The sequence below is a fragment of the Apium graveolens genome, chromosome 7, assembly GCF_009905375.1.
Source record: "Apium graveolens cultivar Ventura chromosome 7, ASM990537v1, whole genome shotgun sequence".
Classification (NCBI taxonomy): Eukaryota; Viridiplantae; Streptophyta; class Magnoliopsida; order Apiales; family Apiaceae; genus Apium; species Apium graveolens.
The window spans coordinates 182,646,465-182,666,184 of record NC_133653.1 but is presented as its reverse complement, the minus strand read 5'-3'; the positions used below and the strand labels follow the sequence as shown (position 1 = coordinate 182,666,184).

At 33.9% G+C, this 19,720-nt stretch overlaps 1 protein-coding gene across 5 annotated transcripts; it reads left to right on the top strand.

The window, feature by feature from the left end:
* Positions 1–217: 217 nt before the first annotated feature.
* LOC141671230 (mechanosensitive ion channel protein 2, chloroplastic-like) lies at positions 218–19,056 on the top strand. 5 transcript variants are annotated; one of them, XM_074477391.1, is made up of 14 exons: positions 218–353; positions 1,617–1,847; positions 1,927–1,983; positions 2,922–3,079; positions 3,417–3,540; positions 3,643–3,740; positions 3,849–3,962; positions 4,273–4,333; positions 15,086–15,238; positions 15,613–15,723; positions 16,498–16,665; positions 16,747–16,860; positions 17,310–17,366; positions 17,885–19,056. In XM_074477391.1, the coding sequence occupies exons 2-14, from the start codon at positions 1,770–1,772 to the stop codon at positions 18,851–18,853; spliced, it is 2,262 nt and encodes a 753-aa protein (XP_074333492.1). In that variant the 5' UTR covers positions 218–353; positions 1,617–1,769; the 3' UTR covers positions 18,854–19,056. The 5 variants fall into 5 exon arrangements, with proteins under 5 accessions (XP_074333492.1, XP_074333491.1, XP_074333490.1 ...); XM_074477390.1 differs by having other exon boundaries at positions 1,924–1,983; positions 15,089–15,238; XM_074477389.1 differs by having other exon boundaries at positions 1,924–1,983.
* Positions 19,057–19,720: the final 664 nt, after the last annotated feature.

Genomic DNA, 19,720 nt, shown 5'->3' with positions numbered 1-19,720 from the left:
CGTTTTGTTTTTTAATGTAAAATGGTACTTACTACTTAGTGTGCCGTTTTGGTACTTTTTTTTTTAATTTTTTTGTAATATGCAAAACGTTAGTTGAAGTAGGATTTTGACTCAAAACGGTACATCATATAGTATTTTGTACCAAAACAGTATTTTATCTACCTTTTTGCACATAAAAAAATTATAACGTAACATTTTAGGTCTTTTGCAAGGTACGGTTTTGAAGTGTCGTTTAAGACCATTTTTAACACGGGCATAATACATCATCGTACCACAGAAAAACCGTAATATCAATCCTAGAAACTATCGTCTCGGCCGTTGCATCTCCCGCCGTGTCTCCGCCGCGTCGTTAGGTAAATTACCACTTTCCGGCAACCTTTTTTCCTCAAAATTGATGTTAATATGCTCTCCTGTCCGTTTTTATACAAACTACTCAAAATTATGAATTCTTGTATCTATCAAACATTTGTGCATTCAATTTTTAGTAACTAATTTGAGGATTCATATTCCAAGTGTAGAGATATGAGATCATTTTTAGAATTTGTATTTAAGATGAAATTTGTGCTTATAAAATTTTATATTGTGGTTAATTTTAATATATTATTTGTTGGGACTTATTTTATGTTTAATTCCAGCTCATATGAAGTTGAATTTTAATTTTCATCTCAACACTTGTAGGATTGGGAAATTTTGTTTCCTCGTGTATTTAGCATGGTTTCGAAACCAGTAATGTTTAGTAAAGAGGAAAAAATGGTGAAATAAAGTGTGATGAAGAATTCTAGAAAGTCCATTATATTCAATTCCCACGCATAGCATTTCTATTTCTAATCAATTTTTAAGTACACGAACTATTGTGATTTCTGAAGTGGCAATTTAAAAACAGAATTGATAGCTTGGAACTCCGTAGAATGTGTTTGTATTATTAATTAAAGTACAAACTTCACCTTCAATGATGTGGTGCCTAGTAAAGTTAGTACCGGATGGGTCTTTTGTCCTTTTTGATATAATGAATAGCGAAACCTGTATGTCTCAGGCAATTGTGCTTCATCGAAATTAGGGTAGATGGGATTATTGTGTAAGTTGATATGCTCCCTTATTTGTGACAAGTATCTGAAAAGAGGGGAAGTGGCAAGCTTAAGAATGAAAATTGGAGTGCGGGATAAAGTGATTTTTGTAAGTCAGTGCATTTGCAAGAGAGGAATGACGAAAGTAAAAGTTGGGTTGTTTTTAAATCTTTAAATCCACAAATTAAATTATGAGTTAAACAGTGGGTTGGATATAAATTAAGGGCTAAAGAATCTCTGGTTGAGCGTATAGAAAAATATGAATTGCATTGGATCATGCGCAACAAAATCAGAAAAGACACAAACATTAAGCAGTTATGTTAAATGTATCACATGTCATGCGTGTGGAATCAAGTAAATTGGTTAACATATGGTTGTTAGATATCTAACTTATTTAAGAATCATTCGTCTTTCAGTGAAAGTTACTGACCTTAATTTACAAATAAATTGTGTTCAAATGATTTCTATACTACTCCTTTCAAGGGCAATGCATAATACATAGTTTTCACTGTTTTGGCTTGCTAATATTTGTGTACTTTGTTTTTCTTACAGGAGGTTGCAGGGGTTAGAGTTTGTCAAATATATAGATTGCTTTTACATCAAAAGTGGTTCACCATTCTTTGCATCCTCATTTTATTTAATTTAATTAACATTACCATGTCATAATTTTTGGGGAGATTAGTTGAATTCTAGTGTTGTTCTATCATGGCCACTGGTTGCACTTTACAATTGTCCCCGCAATTGGGAATATATAGGAACCATTTATCTGGCAGAGAATTGAAGGTACCTAATTATTTGTTTAAAACAGCGTAACACCTTTTGAATTGCATTATGTAACACAAGGATGTTCTCTTAGTAGCAGAGTTGGCCGGCAAGTGGCAGAGTAAAATTAGTAGGTGCTATATCATCAGTTTCCTTGGTATGCATCTTTTCGATCTGTCAGAGTGTCCATTGGTGTTATGACGTTTTATACTCTTATCTGCCTTTTCTTAATGCTTGTGGATCGTTACAAAATCCGAAAATTATTCCTGCAGGTCACTTTTTTTATCAATAGTTGAACGTTTATGACTTATTCTTTGTTTGTGAGACACGTCTACTTAACCTTTTTTCAGTCCTTGTATAGTTGCATGTGCATACAGTTAGGTCATTCAATTTTGTATGCCTGCATGTCGCTTCTTTGTCGATAGCAGGAAACTTTTCTTACATGTGGAGTTTTCTAATTTCTAGTTCATTTCAGTTGTAATAGTGGAAATAAAACTTCCAATTACAGGGATGACCTCAATTTGCTTGTGATGAGTTCCCATGTAGTATTATTTTTCACAATATTATCCTACTTTTATGTTTGTCCTCGTTCTTCCTCTTATATTGGGAGGTTTTATTATAAGGCTGCTAGTAGCACAACTACCAAACAGTTTGGTGGGTGACAAGGTTGTAAAACTGGGTTAGATTTATTTTTGAGTGTATGAATTTTTATTAATTAGCTATTAGTGTTTTTCGAATTTCTTTTGTCACTTGATTTCTTCTGTATTATTTATGATGTGTTCCTTTGTTGAGAAGCTCATAAGTTATCCAAAAAAGCAGACGTTTTCTGTTGAACTCTCATGAGATTTTTAGCAGTTATAACTTGTAGCTTTCCGTTCCTTTTATTAATATCAGTGCCAAGTAAACCCAAGTGGCTAGTGCGTCGCTTTGCTTTCACTGTATGATTAAGCTAAGTGTGTCGTTTCCATTAGTTACGGTAGCGTCCAAATTATATTTTGGTCAACCATAAGCTCGCAAGGAATGGGGGGCATATGTTACTGTAATATTTTTTCCTTTGTAGAGGTTGACCTTTGTTTTCTTTGTTTACAAATTCAGAGACGAGATGCTTGGAGTGTTCGCTTTTTAGATAGACTGCACAGACGAGTACATGCTGCTCCTTATAGGCAGAGTCTCTTCACGTGTCATTCGTTTTTAAATTTAGGTCATTATCACCACATCGCTGGTTTAAAAAATGCAGGTGCAGAATTGACGAGGTAATCCATTTTTCTATCAATTAGGGTGAATCTATTGTTGCAAGTCAATAAAGTTGCTGATATTCTACCTTTAATAGATGTACAATTGTGCCCTATGTGATTTTTTTAGTGGACATATTTTAATTAACATTTATATGCTTGTAGCCTAGTTGACCTATGCTGTCATTATTATTATTTGGAGACGGTGGACACACAAATATAAATTAGTTGCATTCTTGTCTTCCTGCCCTTGTTTTGGGATCTAAATAAATTTGCAGGAATTAAAAATTTATTTCTGCCCCATTTTATTATTATCCAGTTTACGATCTAATATGTAAACTGGTCTAATGTTATGCAGGTCTTGCGTTGCTTTGCAAAGTAAACATTTTGTACTTAAGTTGGTTCCGGCAATTACCGTTCTACTTTTTGCTGTATGGGGCCTGAGTCCATTAATGCGTCTAAGCAGAAATATAATTCTTCATGTACATGCTCGTTTCTGTTTTCTTTTATGTTTGGCAGTATTATTTATATTTTACCTCAGATATTTCTATGGTCATCACATCTTACATTTCAATATAATTTAGAAAAGTGATAAAAGTTGGAAAAAGAGCAGCACCAATTATGTAGTGACATCTTATCTCCAGCCTATTCTGCTTTGGACAGGAGCAACACTTATGTGCAGGTATTGACTGACTTAAACTCTGAATATGAAAAATAAGTAGTTGTTTATCTATGGGTTTTATGTGTCTCAAATAAATATTATGCACTTATGAATATTTATTTCTAATAGAGCACTGGATCCTGTGGTCTTGCCATCAGAAGCTAGTGAAATTGTTAAGCAACGTCTTTTGAATTTTGTGAGGTCCCTGTCAACCGTGCTCGCTTTTGCATATTGTATTTCAAGGTGAGAGCACTCTCTGTCACCTGGTCATTAAATAATTTTGGATGAAGTCATTGGTCTATTTGAAATGATAGACCGATATACTAATTTGCTGTTTTGTAATTGAAGTTTCTTGTTGATTTTTGCATTTTTTTTCCAGCTCCATCTTTTAAAATATGTATTGAATCAATTATTTTGTTCCAAGGTTATTACATATTTTTAGATTCTTATTCTTCTAGATTAGTATATGCGTACAATTCTAGTGAATTTCGAGCTATAGACTACGTTCTTTAGAGTATATGTTAACTACTATTATTTAAATCATCTACTGCAGCATAATTCAACAAACACAGAAGTACTTTACGGAAACAAGCGACCCTGCTGATTCAAGAAATGTATGTTTTATAAATCACAGTTCTTGCTTTGTTCTTATTTTATTAGTATTAATATGCTCCATTATGAAGAATACAAGGATTATTTGAATAAACCAGTGGCTTTCAGGTGTTGCCTCTATTTTCCTGATTCACACTGAAGTAAGAAGAAATAATTTATGTTAGACTAAGGCCCCATTTGTTAACACATGAATGGGCAAGAATTTACTGAACTGTGTCGCCCAGCTATCCCGGCTGTTTGACAAGAACCTCTATATTTCTGAACCATACCAAAAAGTGAGTCTAAAAATTCCACCTGAACCTTTCAAAAGCCTTAAAGCAGTTTTAAAGGATTAAAATTTTACCGAATATAATGTTGTAGTTCTAATGCATAATTGTTCTATGTCCAAAATATTTGACATCTCATTTCTAAAGTATAAATTAGATTTAATAAACTGTTACACTCTCCGTCCCAATAGATTGTTAGCACTTCTATTTTTGGGATGTCCTATTCAATTGTTAACATTTTCTAAAATAACATACTTTTCGTCACTAACTTCATTAGGTTCCATTAACTTACCCACATTTATTCTCTTTGTTTTTTACATTTCTTAATTTTCGTGCCCAACCCAAATGTAAACAATTGGGTGGGACGAAGGGAGTAATTATTAAGTATATATTTTGTTATAGATATTAATTCTAGATTTATATATCAAAAAAAATTATCTAGATATTTATTTAAGATTTAAAAAAAATTAGTTTATTAAAAAACAACTCATATTAGAATTTTATTTTCTTTTAATAACTTTCGTACAATTCAAAATTGAGCAGTTTACAAATACATATGAAACGAACTTGTTAATTGAAAAAAAAATTTAACTGAATTGTGTCAAGTGAGTAAAAATCATAATTAAGGGCTTTAACGGGCTCTATATTTTTGGACAAAACCCAGCCCGACCAGCTAAAAGCCCGGGCTAAGCCCGATCTTTTGAAAAGCCCGGTTTTGGCTCGGCCCGAATGTAAGCCCGATTAAAGCCTGATTTGAGCCCTGTAAAATCCTATTTTTATCATATATTTACATGTATATGTATACATATTCACACTTAATACATATAAAAAATACTTGAAACACTTGTATATTTATAAGTTTATCATTTAAAATATAAATTTATAGATTTGAATTTAGCATACTTAAATAAAATGTATACTAACTACACGAAAAGTCGATAAATTTATCATTAAAACAATAACGAATAAACCATTATCGATATTCAGTTTGGTGGACCATAAATCATATAATAAATATATTTTATATTTAATTTATAATACGTTTAATAAATAAAAATGCATCAAATTTAAAATAAGTCGGGTCGATCATGTTCGGGCTCGAAAAAAGCCCGGCTCGGGCCTAAAAGAAAGCCTGACACGGCCCCCCTCGAGGGCCTAAAAAGGCATAGATATTTTCCTGGAGCCCGACCCGGTCAAAGTCCGGCCAGACCCTTTACGAAAATCCCGGGCTTTTCAATATCTGGTCAGAGCCCGCCCTGCCGGGCCTTTTGTACACGGCAAGAAAATTTAGTGTTTGTGTTTGCATTTTGAGTACACGACACGAAAAATACTCGAACACGAAGTAGACGACTGAGATGTAGTGTCGGTTCTGTGTTTACCCTTTACGTACACGACACGAGACACACAAAATAATTATTTTTATAACTAAATATTAATATTTATTATAGATATGTATATTTTTAATAAATAAATGTAAATATGTATATCTGTATCAAATACTTTTAAAATAAAGCATTGTTTTATAATTTTGTAAGTATAATTGATTTAAATGTATACATTTCATATTTTTTGTAATTTTTTTACCTAAAAATCCAATATTCACATTCATTTTTTATTTAACTATATTTATATTTAAATTCAGTTTTACACAAAACACGACACGAGAACGATACAAAAACGGATGTACACGAACCCTAAATGGAGGTTTTGTGTTTGAGTACACGACACGAACGAACATTTTTTGGTATGGAATCCCTCTCAAATATTTAGCTTTTTTAACAAAAAAGAAGTAGAAAACTACATAGGCCTTTAACAAAGTACTCATTGCAAATAATTTGAGAACCTGACTTAGAACTTTAACTAATCTAACCTCTCGGTAGATCCTGTTATACACTGGAGGACTCGAGTGTCTTATTAGCCCCACCCAAGCCTGAGCAAAACTGTGAAAACAAACGAAATGGAGACAAACAACGAAAATTGAAACAAAGACAAACAAAGGGCCCCTATTTAACAATAACTAAATATATAAATGCCCAACCCTTGCCAAGATCTACCCCAAAGTTACATTTCCATAGCATTAAAATAATATAGGTCGATAAACCTAGTAAACTAACGTCATCATTCACTAACTATATCTTGCTTTAATTTATGCTAACTTATATCTCGTGTAATGCGCATATGATTTTTTATATGTTTTATCTTAACATAATTATGTTTTAATATATATTTCTTTCATTAGTAGGAAAACAAATTATAAAAGATATATTTAAAATATAATAATATATATGTTTGATGGTATTGTAAGCCATGGTCCTTGTAATATAGATCTAACCATAATATGTTGTTGACGAGACTCGACCCTTGAACCTCCGGGAGTAGTTAAGAATATTAAAAATGTAAATGTTTAATTATAATATGATGTTGATGGAGGTTTGAACTTTGAACCATAGTTACCTGGTTCGCGTGTCGACCCATGGATCCGTGAACTAGGTCGCTCGTACCGGAACACGGGCCGAAGTCGACCCGAATGGCCATGGGTCGCGTACCAGTTTGTGGTTTCCGGCGAACCTGTCTATTTTATTCTGGCGGTCACAAAAGTGAAAAGAAAAAAGTAAATGAATGTTGGGTTGTTTAATTTGTGTATAATATGGTAGATAGTTGTTTAATTTTGAAGATTATGTGGCTGTGTGTAGATTTGATGTGAGTTGTGTTGTTAGCGTGAAGAAGACGAAGTAGAGATGGGATCGGTTGTTATAGGGCCTCGGGAGTGGTTGTGCGTTGGGAAGAGGACCGTTTCTATGGGATAAAGATATTACTAGTCAAATTGTAGTGATATATACTTGTTTGTAACTATTTGAAGTGAACATGGACTAAATCTAGTCCACATTCATAATAATTTTTATTAGTAGCGGGCCAGCTGGTCACCTCTTCTTATCTTCCATATGCATTTAGATATTTTAATTTCAAAAACGAAAATGTAAATACAAAATATTAATTTATAAAATTAATTAATTTTAATTATTACAAATTTTAATATTGTTCCTATTTATATTTTTTTTTTACAAATTTAGCTATCAAATTGAAAATATATACTATAATAGTACCTGATATATATATTATTTTTAATAAATATTTATTATTAAAAAGGATCCTCAAATCGATCCATGAACCCGATTTATGACCTCTTGTACCGTATTCACTCAAGTTGACATCCCACGTACCCGTACTCGTGTCACGTACCCGATCGACCCGCGATCCGTACAACTATGCTTTGAACCTATGGTGATGTAGGACATTATTGGGGGATGGTAAAAAAAATGGGTAAAACCTATCTCTGGAGAGAATAGCAAGAAACACAACATAAATCCTCATAAATCTATTCCATTATGAAAAAATACATGAGAATATATAAATAACTATTACTTGAAAGCCAATTTCCTGAAAACAAAATACTTATATATATAAACTACCATAACTAAGTATATAATCTATAATAATCTAGAATTTTCCTAATATATTATATAATTATTAATAACAAAACACACTTATATCTTAATAATAATATAGGAAAAATACAGATTAATTTTAATTGTTTGTTTGGCATCATTCTCCATGCCTTTGAAAAACACTCGTCCGCGAGTTTTATAAAATCTAAAAATCAGTGAACAAAAAGGTGATTTGTAGTAGCACCTTAAAACATCAAATTCCAACTCCATAAGTAAAATCTTTGGAAGCAACACTAAAAGAATATGATATCTTGAAAAGTCAACAACTCCCATCTTGTTTTATCCGAAAAAAATCAATGTGCTCTATCATAATGATGCCGGCCTCCTTCGTCACAACTTCTTCAATCATAGTTACATTCTCTACCTCTTCTTTTTTCGATGTTGATACACTGAACTTTAAGAGTTTCAACATTATGATTTTTTTTCAACAATCGGGTATGGAGTTCTTACGGGTGGAGATGGAGGATTATGTCGTAAACCAAGTTTTTCCATATATACTTTGAGTGATACTTGAAAATTTTGCATTTGTAAACTCAAAGCTTCAAGCTTATTCTCCAAGTTTCCTAATTTCAGATTGTTTTTCTCTATATACGTTTTTCAAGATGGCTGTTTACTTCGTTGACATCAATCATCGTGTAAAATGAAGTGTTGACTTCAAGTTTTGGAAAATCAGGGGTTGTTTTGCAAGTTCTAATGTAGTTTGACAGAATATATGTTTATATATCTATTATGAAGATTAGGGTTTTTGTCTTTCCAGTGGCTGATGGAGTAGTTTGTGATGGCTGCTGGGATTGCTGGGGTGAATAAGGCTGTTGGAGGCGGCTGGTTGTCAGTTGCTGGTGGTTTATGTGTAAGAAAAGATTAAATGAACGCTGACTATCACGTAAGAATTAATAACACTGTATGTTATAATCAGGAGCAGCGTAAAAGAACACTAACATGAATTCACGGATCTTGAACTATATGATCATCACAGATAAGTAGAATACATACCTATTGACATGGCTATGATTATTTGAGTGCAACAAGGTCTTGTATGTAGGTGCTTCAATGGAGATGTATGAGTTTCTCTCTTTTTTCTATATACATCAATTATGTGTTACTTTGCAGTTTTCATAAGTCCAACACTTTTGATGGAAAAGGTGGATATATATAGACAGAGAGAGGACCATCCATCTCACCTAATTTATTTACCCCTTAATTAATTATCCATCAGAATTAATCAAGTAAATTTTTCAACTCTTGAGTTTCCTATAGACCACTTTATGAGGAAGGAAAATTTATAGGAATAAATATATAAATTCCTTACAATAATATAAATTTTTCTTATAGTCTCCCACTTGGTCTTATAGGAAACACGTCATGAATGTGCACAGAGACATTAGTTATCCTTCAAGTCCTTAGTTGATAGATTAACAGATGCATGAGTCATGGCGTGCACATGTTGTTGTACAACACGCTTACTTCCATGTACTACCACATCTGCAATTTTCACAACCAGGTCATAATGAGAATGGCTTAATGGTCACCTAATATTTCATTCATCTTGAACATAAGTGTGTACACCTTTATAATGAAGAAACAGAAAACTTCAGATGTTATACATTAAGAGCTCGGTAATTGTCTTTCACATTTACATACATAAAACAAGCGACATAATCAGTAATTTAGGAACTGTCCAGGAGACCTAAACTTTCAGCATGCGTTTCAAAGGTCTTAATTGGCAGTCCTTTTGTAAATATGTCTGCTACTTGCAAGTCAGTGCATATGGACTCAATGACAATTTTCTTTTGTTTAACATCTTGCTTTAACAACAGGTATTTTAGGTCCATGTGTTTTGAACCATCAGTAATCCTGTCATGCTTAGAAAAGAACGTCGCAGCTTGATTGTCACAATAGATCGATAATGGTTTAAAGATAAAATTTAAGTCTCCAAACTGTGACACAAAATTGCGCAGCCATGTTCCTTGAATGGAAGCTTCATGACAGGCCACATATTCAGCCATCATGGTGGAACCGAAAATCATTTCAGATTTTTGACTTTTCCATGAAACGGCACCTCCACACAAAAGAAATGTATAGCCAAGAGTGCAGAGCCTAGTATCAGGACATCCAGCAAAATCCGAATCAGCATAACCAATCATCTGCGGATGATTTGATTTTCTGTATGTGAGCATACGATTTTTAGTCCCCTTTAGGTATCTCAGAACTTTCTTTGCAGCTTTCCAATGAGCGATTCCTGGGTCACTCTGAAACCTTCCCAACACGCCAACGGCATGGCTAATGTCAGGTCTGGTGCAGACCTGTGCATACATCAGGCTCCCCACGAGGGATGCATAAGGATAATTCTGCATTTCCTCTCGTTCCATAGGTGTCCTCGGACATTGCTTAAGAACAAGTTTGTCTCCTTTATGCAATGGAACAGGACTAGCGGAACAAGAATCCATGTTAAATCTCTTAAGAACTTTATCGATATAGGCCTTCTGAGACAAGCCCAAAATTCCTTGTGTTCTATCACGGAAAATCTCTATGCCTAGAACATAGGAAGCCTCCCCCATATCTTTCATTTCAAAGTTCTTTGAGAGATAATCTTTAGTTTCTCGCAACAAACCAAGGTCACTACAAGCCAATAGTATGTCATCAACATATAGAATCAAAAATATGAATTTGCTCCCACTGAATTTAAGATATATGCAGGTATCAACAACATTTTCAATGAAACCGAAATTTGTAATGGTTTCATGAAATTTTAAATACCAATCTCTGGAAGCTTGCCTTAGTCCATATATTGATTTCCTAAGTTTGCAGACCATATGCTCTTGCCCTTCAATTATGAAGCCTTCAGGTTGACACATATATTTCTTCTTCCAAGTCTCCATTCAGGAACGCGGTTTTGACGTCCATTTGATGCAACTCGAGATCATAATGAGCTACTACTGCCATGATGATTCTAAAAGAATCTTTTTGGGAAACTGGAGAAAAAGTCTCGAAATAATTGATGCCTTCTTTCTGATTAAAACCTTTGAACACAAGTCGAGCTTTACATCGTTCAACATCACCTTTAGAATCACGTTTGGTTTTGTATACCCATTTACAACCAATTGCTTTATGACCCGGTGGGATTTGAACAATTTCCCAGACTTGATTATCACTCATAGATTTTAATTCATCCTTCATTGCATCAATCCATTTGTCAGAATCAGGGCCTTTAATGGCTTGAGCATAAGAAACCGGATCCTTATTTTCATCAGCTTCTATGAGATAAAGCAAGAAATCATCAGAAATGGCCGATCTCCTTTGTCTCTGAGATCTCCTTAATGTTGTTTCTGATGAATCTCTATTATTATTTTTATTTGTGAAAACCTCATCAGGGAGCTGATCATTCATTGGGATCTCCTCAGTGTTCCCTTGTTCGTTCCTAGAGGGATTCCCGACATCTTTCGAAATAATAGGTAATAGAACCTGTACCCTTACTTCTTGAATGATCACATCACTTTGCTTTATGCTCTTAATGGTCTCATCATTCTCATAGAACTTGGCATTATCAGTTTCAACTATTCTCGTACTATGGTTAGGACAGTAAATTCGATATCCTTTTGTATTTTCCGGATATCCAATAAAGTATCCACTCACTGTTCTAAAATCTAATTTCTTTTCTTGTGAATTGTATATTCTAGCCTCAGCCGGACAACCCCAAATTTGGAGATGTCTTAAACTAGGTTTCCAGCCTTTCCACAGTTCAAAAGGTGTATTTGGAACCGCTTTGCTTGGAACCCTATTTAAGATATAAACGGCTGTACGTAAGGCTTCCATCCACAAGAACATTGGCAAATTAGTGTGACTCATCATGGATCTAACCATCTCCATATATGTACGATTCCTTCTTTCAGCTACACCATTCTGCCATGGAGAACCAGGCGTTGTGTACTGAGCAATAATACCAAGCTTCTGGAGAAGTTTAGCAAAAGGTCCAGGGTGTTGCCCTGTTTCATCATACCTTCCATAAAATTCACCACCTCTATCCGACCCAATGATTTTCACCTTTTCTTTTGTTTGTCTTTCTGCCTCGGCGATGAATACTTGTACAGCATCCACGGATTGAGATTTTTCATGTAATAGAAAGACATAACAATAGCGTGAATAATCGTCGATATATGTGATGAAATACTTTTCTCCTCCAAAAGTCGGTACATCAAAAGGTCCGCAAATATCTGTATGTATTATTTCAAGAAGCTGGGTACTTCTTGTGGCTCCTTTCTTTGTGTTCTTTGTTGTTTTTCCCTTTATACAATCAACACATGTTGGAACATTATTAAAATCCATTTGTGGAAGAATACCATCCTTAATTAATCGTTTGATTCTTTCATTGGATATATGTCCCAGCCTTTTATGCCACACGAAGTGTCATCTTTGGATGACCTATGTTTTGTTTCTTTATCATGCAGGGTAAAATTTATTTCAGCATTGGGAGTTTTAAGTTCTAGCTTGTAAAAACCATCAATCAAAATTCCGAAACAAATACAACTAGAATTTTTAAACAAGCTGAAATTTCCATTGCCAAACTCAAAAGAATATCCAACCTTATCAAGTGTGCTTACGGAAATAAGATTACGGGAAATAGACGGTACATAAAGTGTTTGACACAAGTCCAATACATAATCACTACATAAATTAAGACGATAAGTTCCAATAGCTTTCACCGGAGCCTTGTCTTTATTTCCCATAAAAATAAAATTCTGATCACTTGGATATGTAATTTGGATCGTACTGAATCCCTGCATGGAATTCGAAACATGAACATTAGCACCGGTGTCTATCCACCAATTAGAGGAAGGTACATCAGTTAGCTTTGATTCGAAATAACTTACAAAACCCATTGGGTTACCTTTCTTTTCGAACCAGGCCTTACGTTTATTGCAATCCACCTGGAAATGTCCAGGCTTCTTATAGAATTTGCAAAGATTATCCTTCCTTTTCTTCTTTAATGGTTGATCAGACTCATCAGACTTAAATGGTGTTCTTTTACGAGCAATATTGTTCTTTTTCCCAGCCTGCTTAGCATGCTTAGCAGTTCCTTGAGTGAAATGAGCTACCTTAATACCTTGTGATCCTTGCCTAGATTCCTCCTGAACCGATTTATTAGTCAATTCATTCAAACTCCACTTTTCCGTAATAGTGTTGTAATGAATCTTGAATGGTTCATATTGCGGAGGCAAACTAGTCAGAATAAACTGGACAAGGAAAGCATCATCCATTGCCAATCCCAAATTCTTAAGTTTGGCAGCAAGGTTGATCATTTCAATAACATGAGCATTCATGGTGCGAGAACCATCAAACTTCATGGTTACAAGATCCGTCGTCAGCTTCCCCGCAAGGGATTTATCTGTTGTCTTGAACCTTTCCTCAATATTCTTTAAGTATTCCTTAGCATTATCAGTGGTAGGAAGTGACGACTTAATGTTGGTGTCAACCACCATCCGCATAAACATCGTGCTCAATCTATTGGATCTTTCCCAATCATCATAGACCTTTTTCTCTTCGGGAGTGCTTGATTCAGTAAGTGGACTTGGTTTATCTCTTAGGAGAGTCATGTCCAATTCAAGAACTCCCAATGAGAATTCAACTTGCTCTTTCCATTCTGAGTAGTTGGTTCCATTAAGCTTAACAATAGATGTAGCGTAAGAATTAAGAGCCGAAGGTGTATTGACTGCGCAAAGAAATACAAAAATTAAATCTTAAGGTAACACATAAAATATATCTATCAGTTTAAGAATTTGGAGCACTCCTGTGGGTAGTTCTCAAAACCTTTCATAAGCTTAAAATTTAAATACTCCTGTGGGCAGTACTTATTTATTCATTAGTTTAATACTCCAAGTACTCCTGTGAGTGGTACTCAAAATAATCCATAAAATTCAACAAACACAATAACCAAACATTACCATGTGAGATTATAATCATAATCTGGAGTCAACAGGCAATAGTCTGATCAATACATATTATATATAGCAATCACATAATAATCAGATGAATACTAATTGATGATGATTATAAGCCCAGAAAATATCATTATATTCATGTATGGATGCTATTTATATTGATGGGAATAATCATATGTTTCGTAACCGTTGGCTCTGATGCCACATGTAAGAAAAAATTAAATGAATGCTGACTATCACGTAAGAATTAATAACACTGTATGTTATAATCAGGAGCAGCGTAAAAGAACACTAACATGAATTCACGGATCTTGAACTATATGATCATCACAGATAAGTAGAATACATACCTGTTGACATGGCTATGATTATTTGAGTGCAACAAGGTCTTGTATGTAGGTGCTTCAATGGAGATGTATGAGTTTCTCTCTCTTTTCTATATACATCAATTATGTGTTACTTTGCAGTTTTCATAAGTCCAACACTTTTGATGGAAAAGGTGGATATATATATAGACAGAGAGAGGACCATCCATCTCACCTAATTTATTTACCCCTTAATTAATTATCCATCAGAATTAATCAGGTAAGTTTTTCAACTCTTGAGTTTCCTATAGACCACTTTATGAGGAAGGAAAATTTATAGGAATAAATATATAAATTCCTTACAATAATATAAATTCCTTACAATAATATAATCTATAATCTAATATTTTCCTAATAGATTATATAATTATTAATAACAAAACACACTTTAATATAAATCATAATATAAAATAAGTACAAAAAAATATTTTAATTCGTCTTTTGGCATCACGTTGGAGTAGTTTAGATATTAAAACAGAGAATATTCTATTATATTACATCTAATGGTTCTCAGTTATCTCCTTAGATCTGGTAGTTACTTACGGTACCAAACCAACATCCAACCAAATATACCTTTGTTTTGATTATAATAGTATAGTATAGATAGATAGATTCTACAAATGTAACAAAATTTAAATCCAGCTTTATGTACTGCAAAGATAAACATTTCTTGCATGCTAGCAGGTGGGATTTCAATTTGCTGGCAAAGCTGTTTATACTGCAGTTTGGGTGGCTGCTGTATCATTGTTCATGGAGTTGCTAGGTTTCTCTACCCAGAAATGGCTCACTGCAGGAGGTCTTGGGACAGTCCTCCTGACACTTGCGGGTCGTGAGGTGGCTTTCACATTCTATTCCTTCAATTATAAGGAGTTTAAAACTTTCTTTCAATTTTTTCATCTTATTTTTAGCTATGTTACTCGGACTCGGCTAGAAGTGTCCTACATGGACACGTGTCCTAGTATCGGATTCGGCAACATTTTGAAAAATATACATGTTTTTGGCCTAAAATAAGTGTCCGAGTCTAAGTGTCCATGTCCAAGTGTCGAGTGTCACTGGTACTCGAAGGTAAAATGAAGAGTCCGAGTAACATAGATTTTTAGTATTATCCCCTTCATCTTCCCAGTGTGTAACCTCCTTTTTTTTCTTTTGGTATATCCTTTTTTAAACCTGCAAGCTTTCACGATTTTTGGATTTTTTCTTTATTTCAGATTTTTACAAATTTCCTTTCAAGTGTAATGATTCAAGCAACCCGGCCTTTTATTGTGAGTGAGTGGATTAAAACAAAGATTGAAGGCTATGAAGTTTCTGGTACTGTTGAGGTATGTAAAGTTATTCTGGTAATAACTGAGAATTGGTATGTATGATTTATATAACTATGCTCATCATGGAGTTTATGTATCATGTGCTGTTTGTTTAAACGGTAATTAAGTACAAATGAAAGATAGTTGCATCCATGATCCACCACTGAAATTTGGGTTTAGTAATTGATAAAAGATATAAATATATATGTATATGTACATATATTTGATAACTAATATATGTATATATTTAATATATATGTATATATAAGTAAAAGTAAGTCAAGGAATTTAGCAAAAAAAAAAAAAAAGTAAGTCAAGGAACTTTTGGATATTGAGATTCTGTGGTTCTAAAAATTTCTATAAAAATGCAATAAAGTATGATTAAGCATCAACTATTAACTTGTTAGTTGTAAACCTAATTTATATCATTTATTAACCACATATATAATATGATTTTGAAAGTTTATTCTCCTTCAACATGTAATTCCTAATATGAGTTCAAAAATTAAGCAAAAAAGAAAAAGAAAAGAGAGAGTACATACATATGGAGATATAAATATGCATATACATATATGGAGATATAAATATACCTACAAAGACGGTGACATGTAGAGATGTTTTTGTTTTGATATTTTATTAAAATATTTTACATATATAGAGCTAAATAATGAGATAAATGCCAAATTTAAATGTATCTATTGACTGGCCATTCATCAAACAGCTGTTAAGCTTTTATTTATGTTTTTCTTTGCTTAAAATGCTTTGTAACATGACCCTAGTTGTGTCATTCAGCATGTGGGGTGGTGGTCACCAACTATAGTACGAGGAGATGACCGTGAAGCTATTTACATTCCAAATCAGAAGTTCACAGTAAATGTTGTAAGAAATATCACACAAAAATCTCATTGGCGTATCAAAACTCATCTTGCCATCAGCCACTTGGACGTCAACAAGATTAATGTTAGTAACATCTGAAATACTCATGTCTCCAATATGTGTTTCAATTTCTTCCATAAATATCAATGCCTCTAAACTCTGCAGAATATTGTAGCTGATATGCGGAAAGTGTTGGCAAAGAATCCTCAAGTAGAACAACAGAAGTTGCACAGAAGAGTGTTCCTAGAGAATGTTAATCCTGAAAATCAAGCACTTATGGTTAGTCTAAAATCAACTTTATATCCTTCGACTTGTTGATAAATCTATTGTCGTTCTCAATTAATGTAAGATCATTTTAATTTGATATTTTTCTAGATATTATGGTTTTTTTCTATCAAGGAACACTCATCTGTGACCAAAAACAAACCAAAGTCTCAAAGGGAAAGCAAGTAACAGTATACATCGTTACTATTGGCTAAAGCCTAAATATCAATTTTGTTGGATCGAATAAAAGTGACCCAGAAACTAATGTATTATATTTGTTGTATTTATACTTTTGAAAGACGAGTTGGTGTCAACATCTTATGTTTCTGTATGTTACTAAAAAAAGGTTTAAACCACTTTTTGTTCTCTTGCATTGTGATATTATTCTGATGTTCTTGATGGTTGTATTAGATGTTTCACTTTTCGGTCTATTTCATTTTCATGATGTTCTTATTCTACTACAGATCTTGATATCCTGCTTTGTCAAGACATCGCGTTTTGAAGAGTACCTATGTGTCAAGGTAATTCTTATATGTTTCTCGGATTTCCACATGGTCATGGAAAGGAATTTTTGTGGCCATGATTTGTGTAGCTTTCCTTTTCCTGTTTAGCTTGTTAAATTAATTTTTTCTTTTAGCACTTTTTAATCCAAATTCTGCAAAATTTTATTATTTATTTGGACAAATATGGTAACAAAAGATTAGCCGCCAATTTTTCTAAAACAATCCAAAATAATGAAAAGAAAAGAAAAAACAATGAAGAAATATCATACAAGAAAATTATGCTAATCTAATAAGTTATACCTATGACCATGCTATATTTGGTTATTACAAATCATGCGTTTCTCATTGTTATTGATTCCTTGTGTACATACTTGCTTAAACTAACGTTGACTTCCTCTTCCTGAAATCATGAGAGTTATCCTGTTCTATGTTTTGATCTGCGGCCATGTGCTTTTTAACTTCACTTGAATTGATGAACGTTTTTTATTTAGTGGAGTTTGTCTCATATATGTCAACCATTTGGATGTTAAAAACAGGAAGCGATACTCTTGGATCTCCTAAGAGTTATTAGCCATCACAGGGCTCGGCTTGCTACTCCTATTCGTACAGTTCAAAAGATATATGGTGATGCTGATTTGGATAGCATGCCATTTGCTGATTCAGTTTTTACTCGTGGTAGAGCACCTGAAAACCGTCCTTTACTTTTAATTGAGCCATCAAACAAAATCAATGGAGAAGGTAGAACTAGATCTCAAACTCGCTCATCACGCACTAATGGAGAGCAAGACAACAAAGCCGCTGCACGGACATCTGACAATCAAGTAGATATGAAGAGTGGGCCATCTGATGCCAAAACTAAAGAAAAGACATCCTCCAACTCCAAAGAAAAAGAAGCATCATTTTCAGATCTGAAATCAACTTCCACTGTGGGAGATGCGCCTAATCCTGACAGCAAAAATGACCAGATAACTGAAGGAGCACCTGTATATGACACCAAGCATGAGGATAAAGCTGTGGATAAAATCTTGTCAAAATCTACAGGCAAGGCAATTTCTAAAACTGGAGAAGTTTCAAACTCCAATTTGAATGCCCCAGTTTCCAATAATGTAACAGAAAACAACTCTACCAAGAAGCAACGTAAAAATAGAGATTTGGAAAGTGCTCCGCAGAATATTTTAGTGGATAACCCCTTGTCTGCTGTTCCAAAAACTTCCAGCAGCAAAGCTAACCCATCCACCTCTAACCCAAAGCAAGCAGAAAGATTGACAGACACGAAGGTACCTGCACCAAGACCTGTATCGGAAGAAAATATAGTTCTAGGTGTTGCTTTGGACGGCTCAAAGCGAACCCTACCTATAGAAGAAGGGATGCCTCCCTCTGCAACTTCAACTGAAAATAAAGAACTGGCTACATCCCGAAGTAAGAGCGTGTCTGTAACGGTTGACAAGAACAAGAAAGATAATCAAAATTCAACTGTTACTGGTGCAACACCTGCTGATAAGTGAGATATTGTTGATGATCCTGCACAGTTAGTTATAATTAGTTCCCAGTTGTGAAGACTGCCTCACACTTGTCAGTTACCTTGTATATGTTCCATTGCAGTTACTCCATGATTATTGTTTTGGGGGATTTTGCTATCCTTAAATATTAAACTTGTGTGGTGTGAAATCATGAAAAAGATCTAAGCACAGCTGTCATCTATTACAAATGGCCACATTAGTGTTTGTGACCCTTGGGAAACTCTAGCATTGCTCTTGGGGGTGTATCATGTATGTTTGTTAGAACTTAGAAGTCGGGCATTAAAAATTTATACAATTAATATTTGGTTACCAATTTTGCGGGGAAGTAGTTTATGGTTGATTGTACAATTAGTTTTGTAGGCAGGATGCAATCAACTAAATTCTTCATATCAATTCATATTATTTTAAATTTTGAAATGCGATCGAATAAAATAAATGAACTACGAAGTTGAAAATATATAATATTTAATAAATAAGTCATTTCGGGTAGTGTATATTAATCTGCTGATGTCAAAAACTAATTGGGGTTGGGCGTTCTTCATCCCAACTTTTGTAATGACATTATGCAGGCAAATCACCCTCCTTGAAACTTGCCACCTTCTCAGTTCTCTCCATCTCACAGCCTGCTACAGCTTCGTAAATCGTAATCCAATCCACAAACACAAACAACCCTTGCTCCCTTTCTAAGCAAAACTCTATTCTTTAATTGGCCGGCTATAAATTCTGCAAGAGTATTAGGACTTTCGTAAGGTTTTGCAATTCTTATAATAGTAATATTAAGTTTTCAGTTGACACAATTAAATTCTTTTTTAGATTCATATGCAATTATTCAAATCCTCCCGGTCTATTTTT

What these genes read in the sequence shown, in the direction of transcription:
- LOC141671230 (XM_074477389.1), top strand. Translation starts at nt 1,770, where the DNA reads ATGGCCACTGGTTGCACTTTACAATTGTCCCCGCAATTGGGAATATAT. An exon ending in GCAGGTGCAGAATTGACGAG is followed by an intron (nt 3,080 to 3,416) that starts GTAATCCATTTT and finishes AATGTTATGCAG; the next exon opens with GTCTTGCGTTGCTTTGCAAA. An exon ending in GCAGAAATATAATTCTTCAT is followed by an intron (nt 3,541 to 3,642) that starts GTACATGCTCGT and finishes AATATAATTTAG; the next exon opens with AAAAGTGATAAAAGTTGGAA.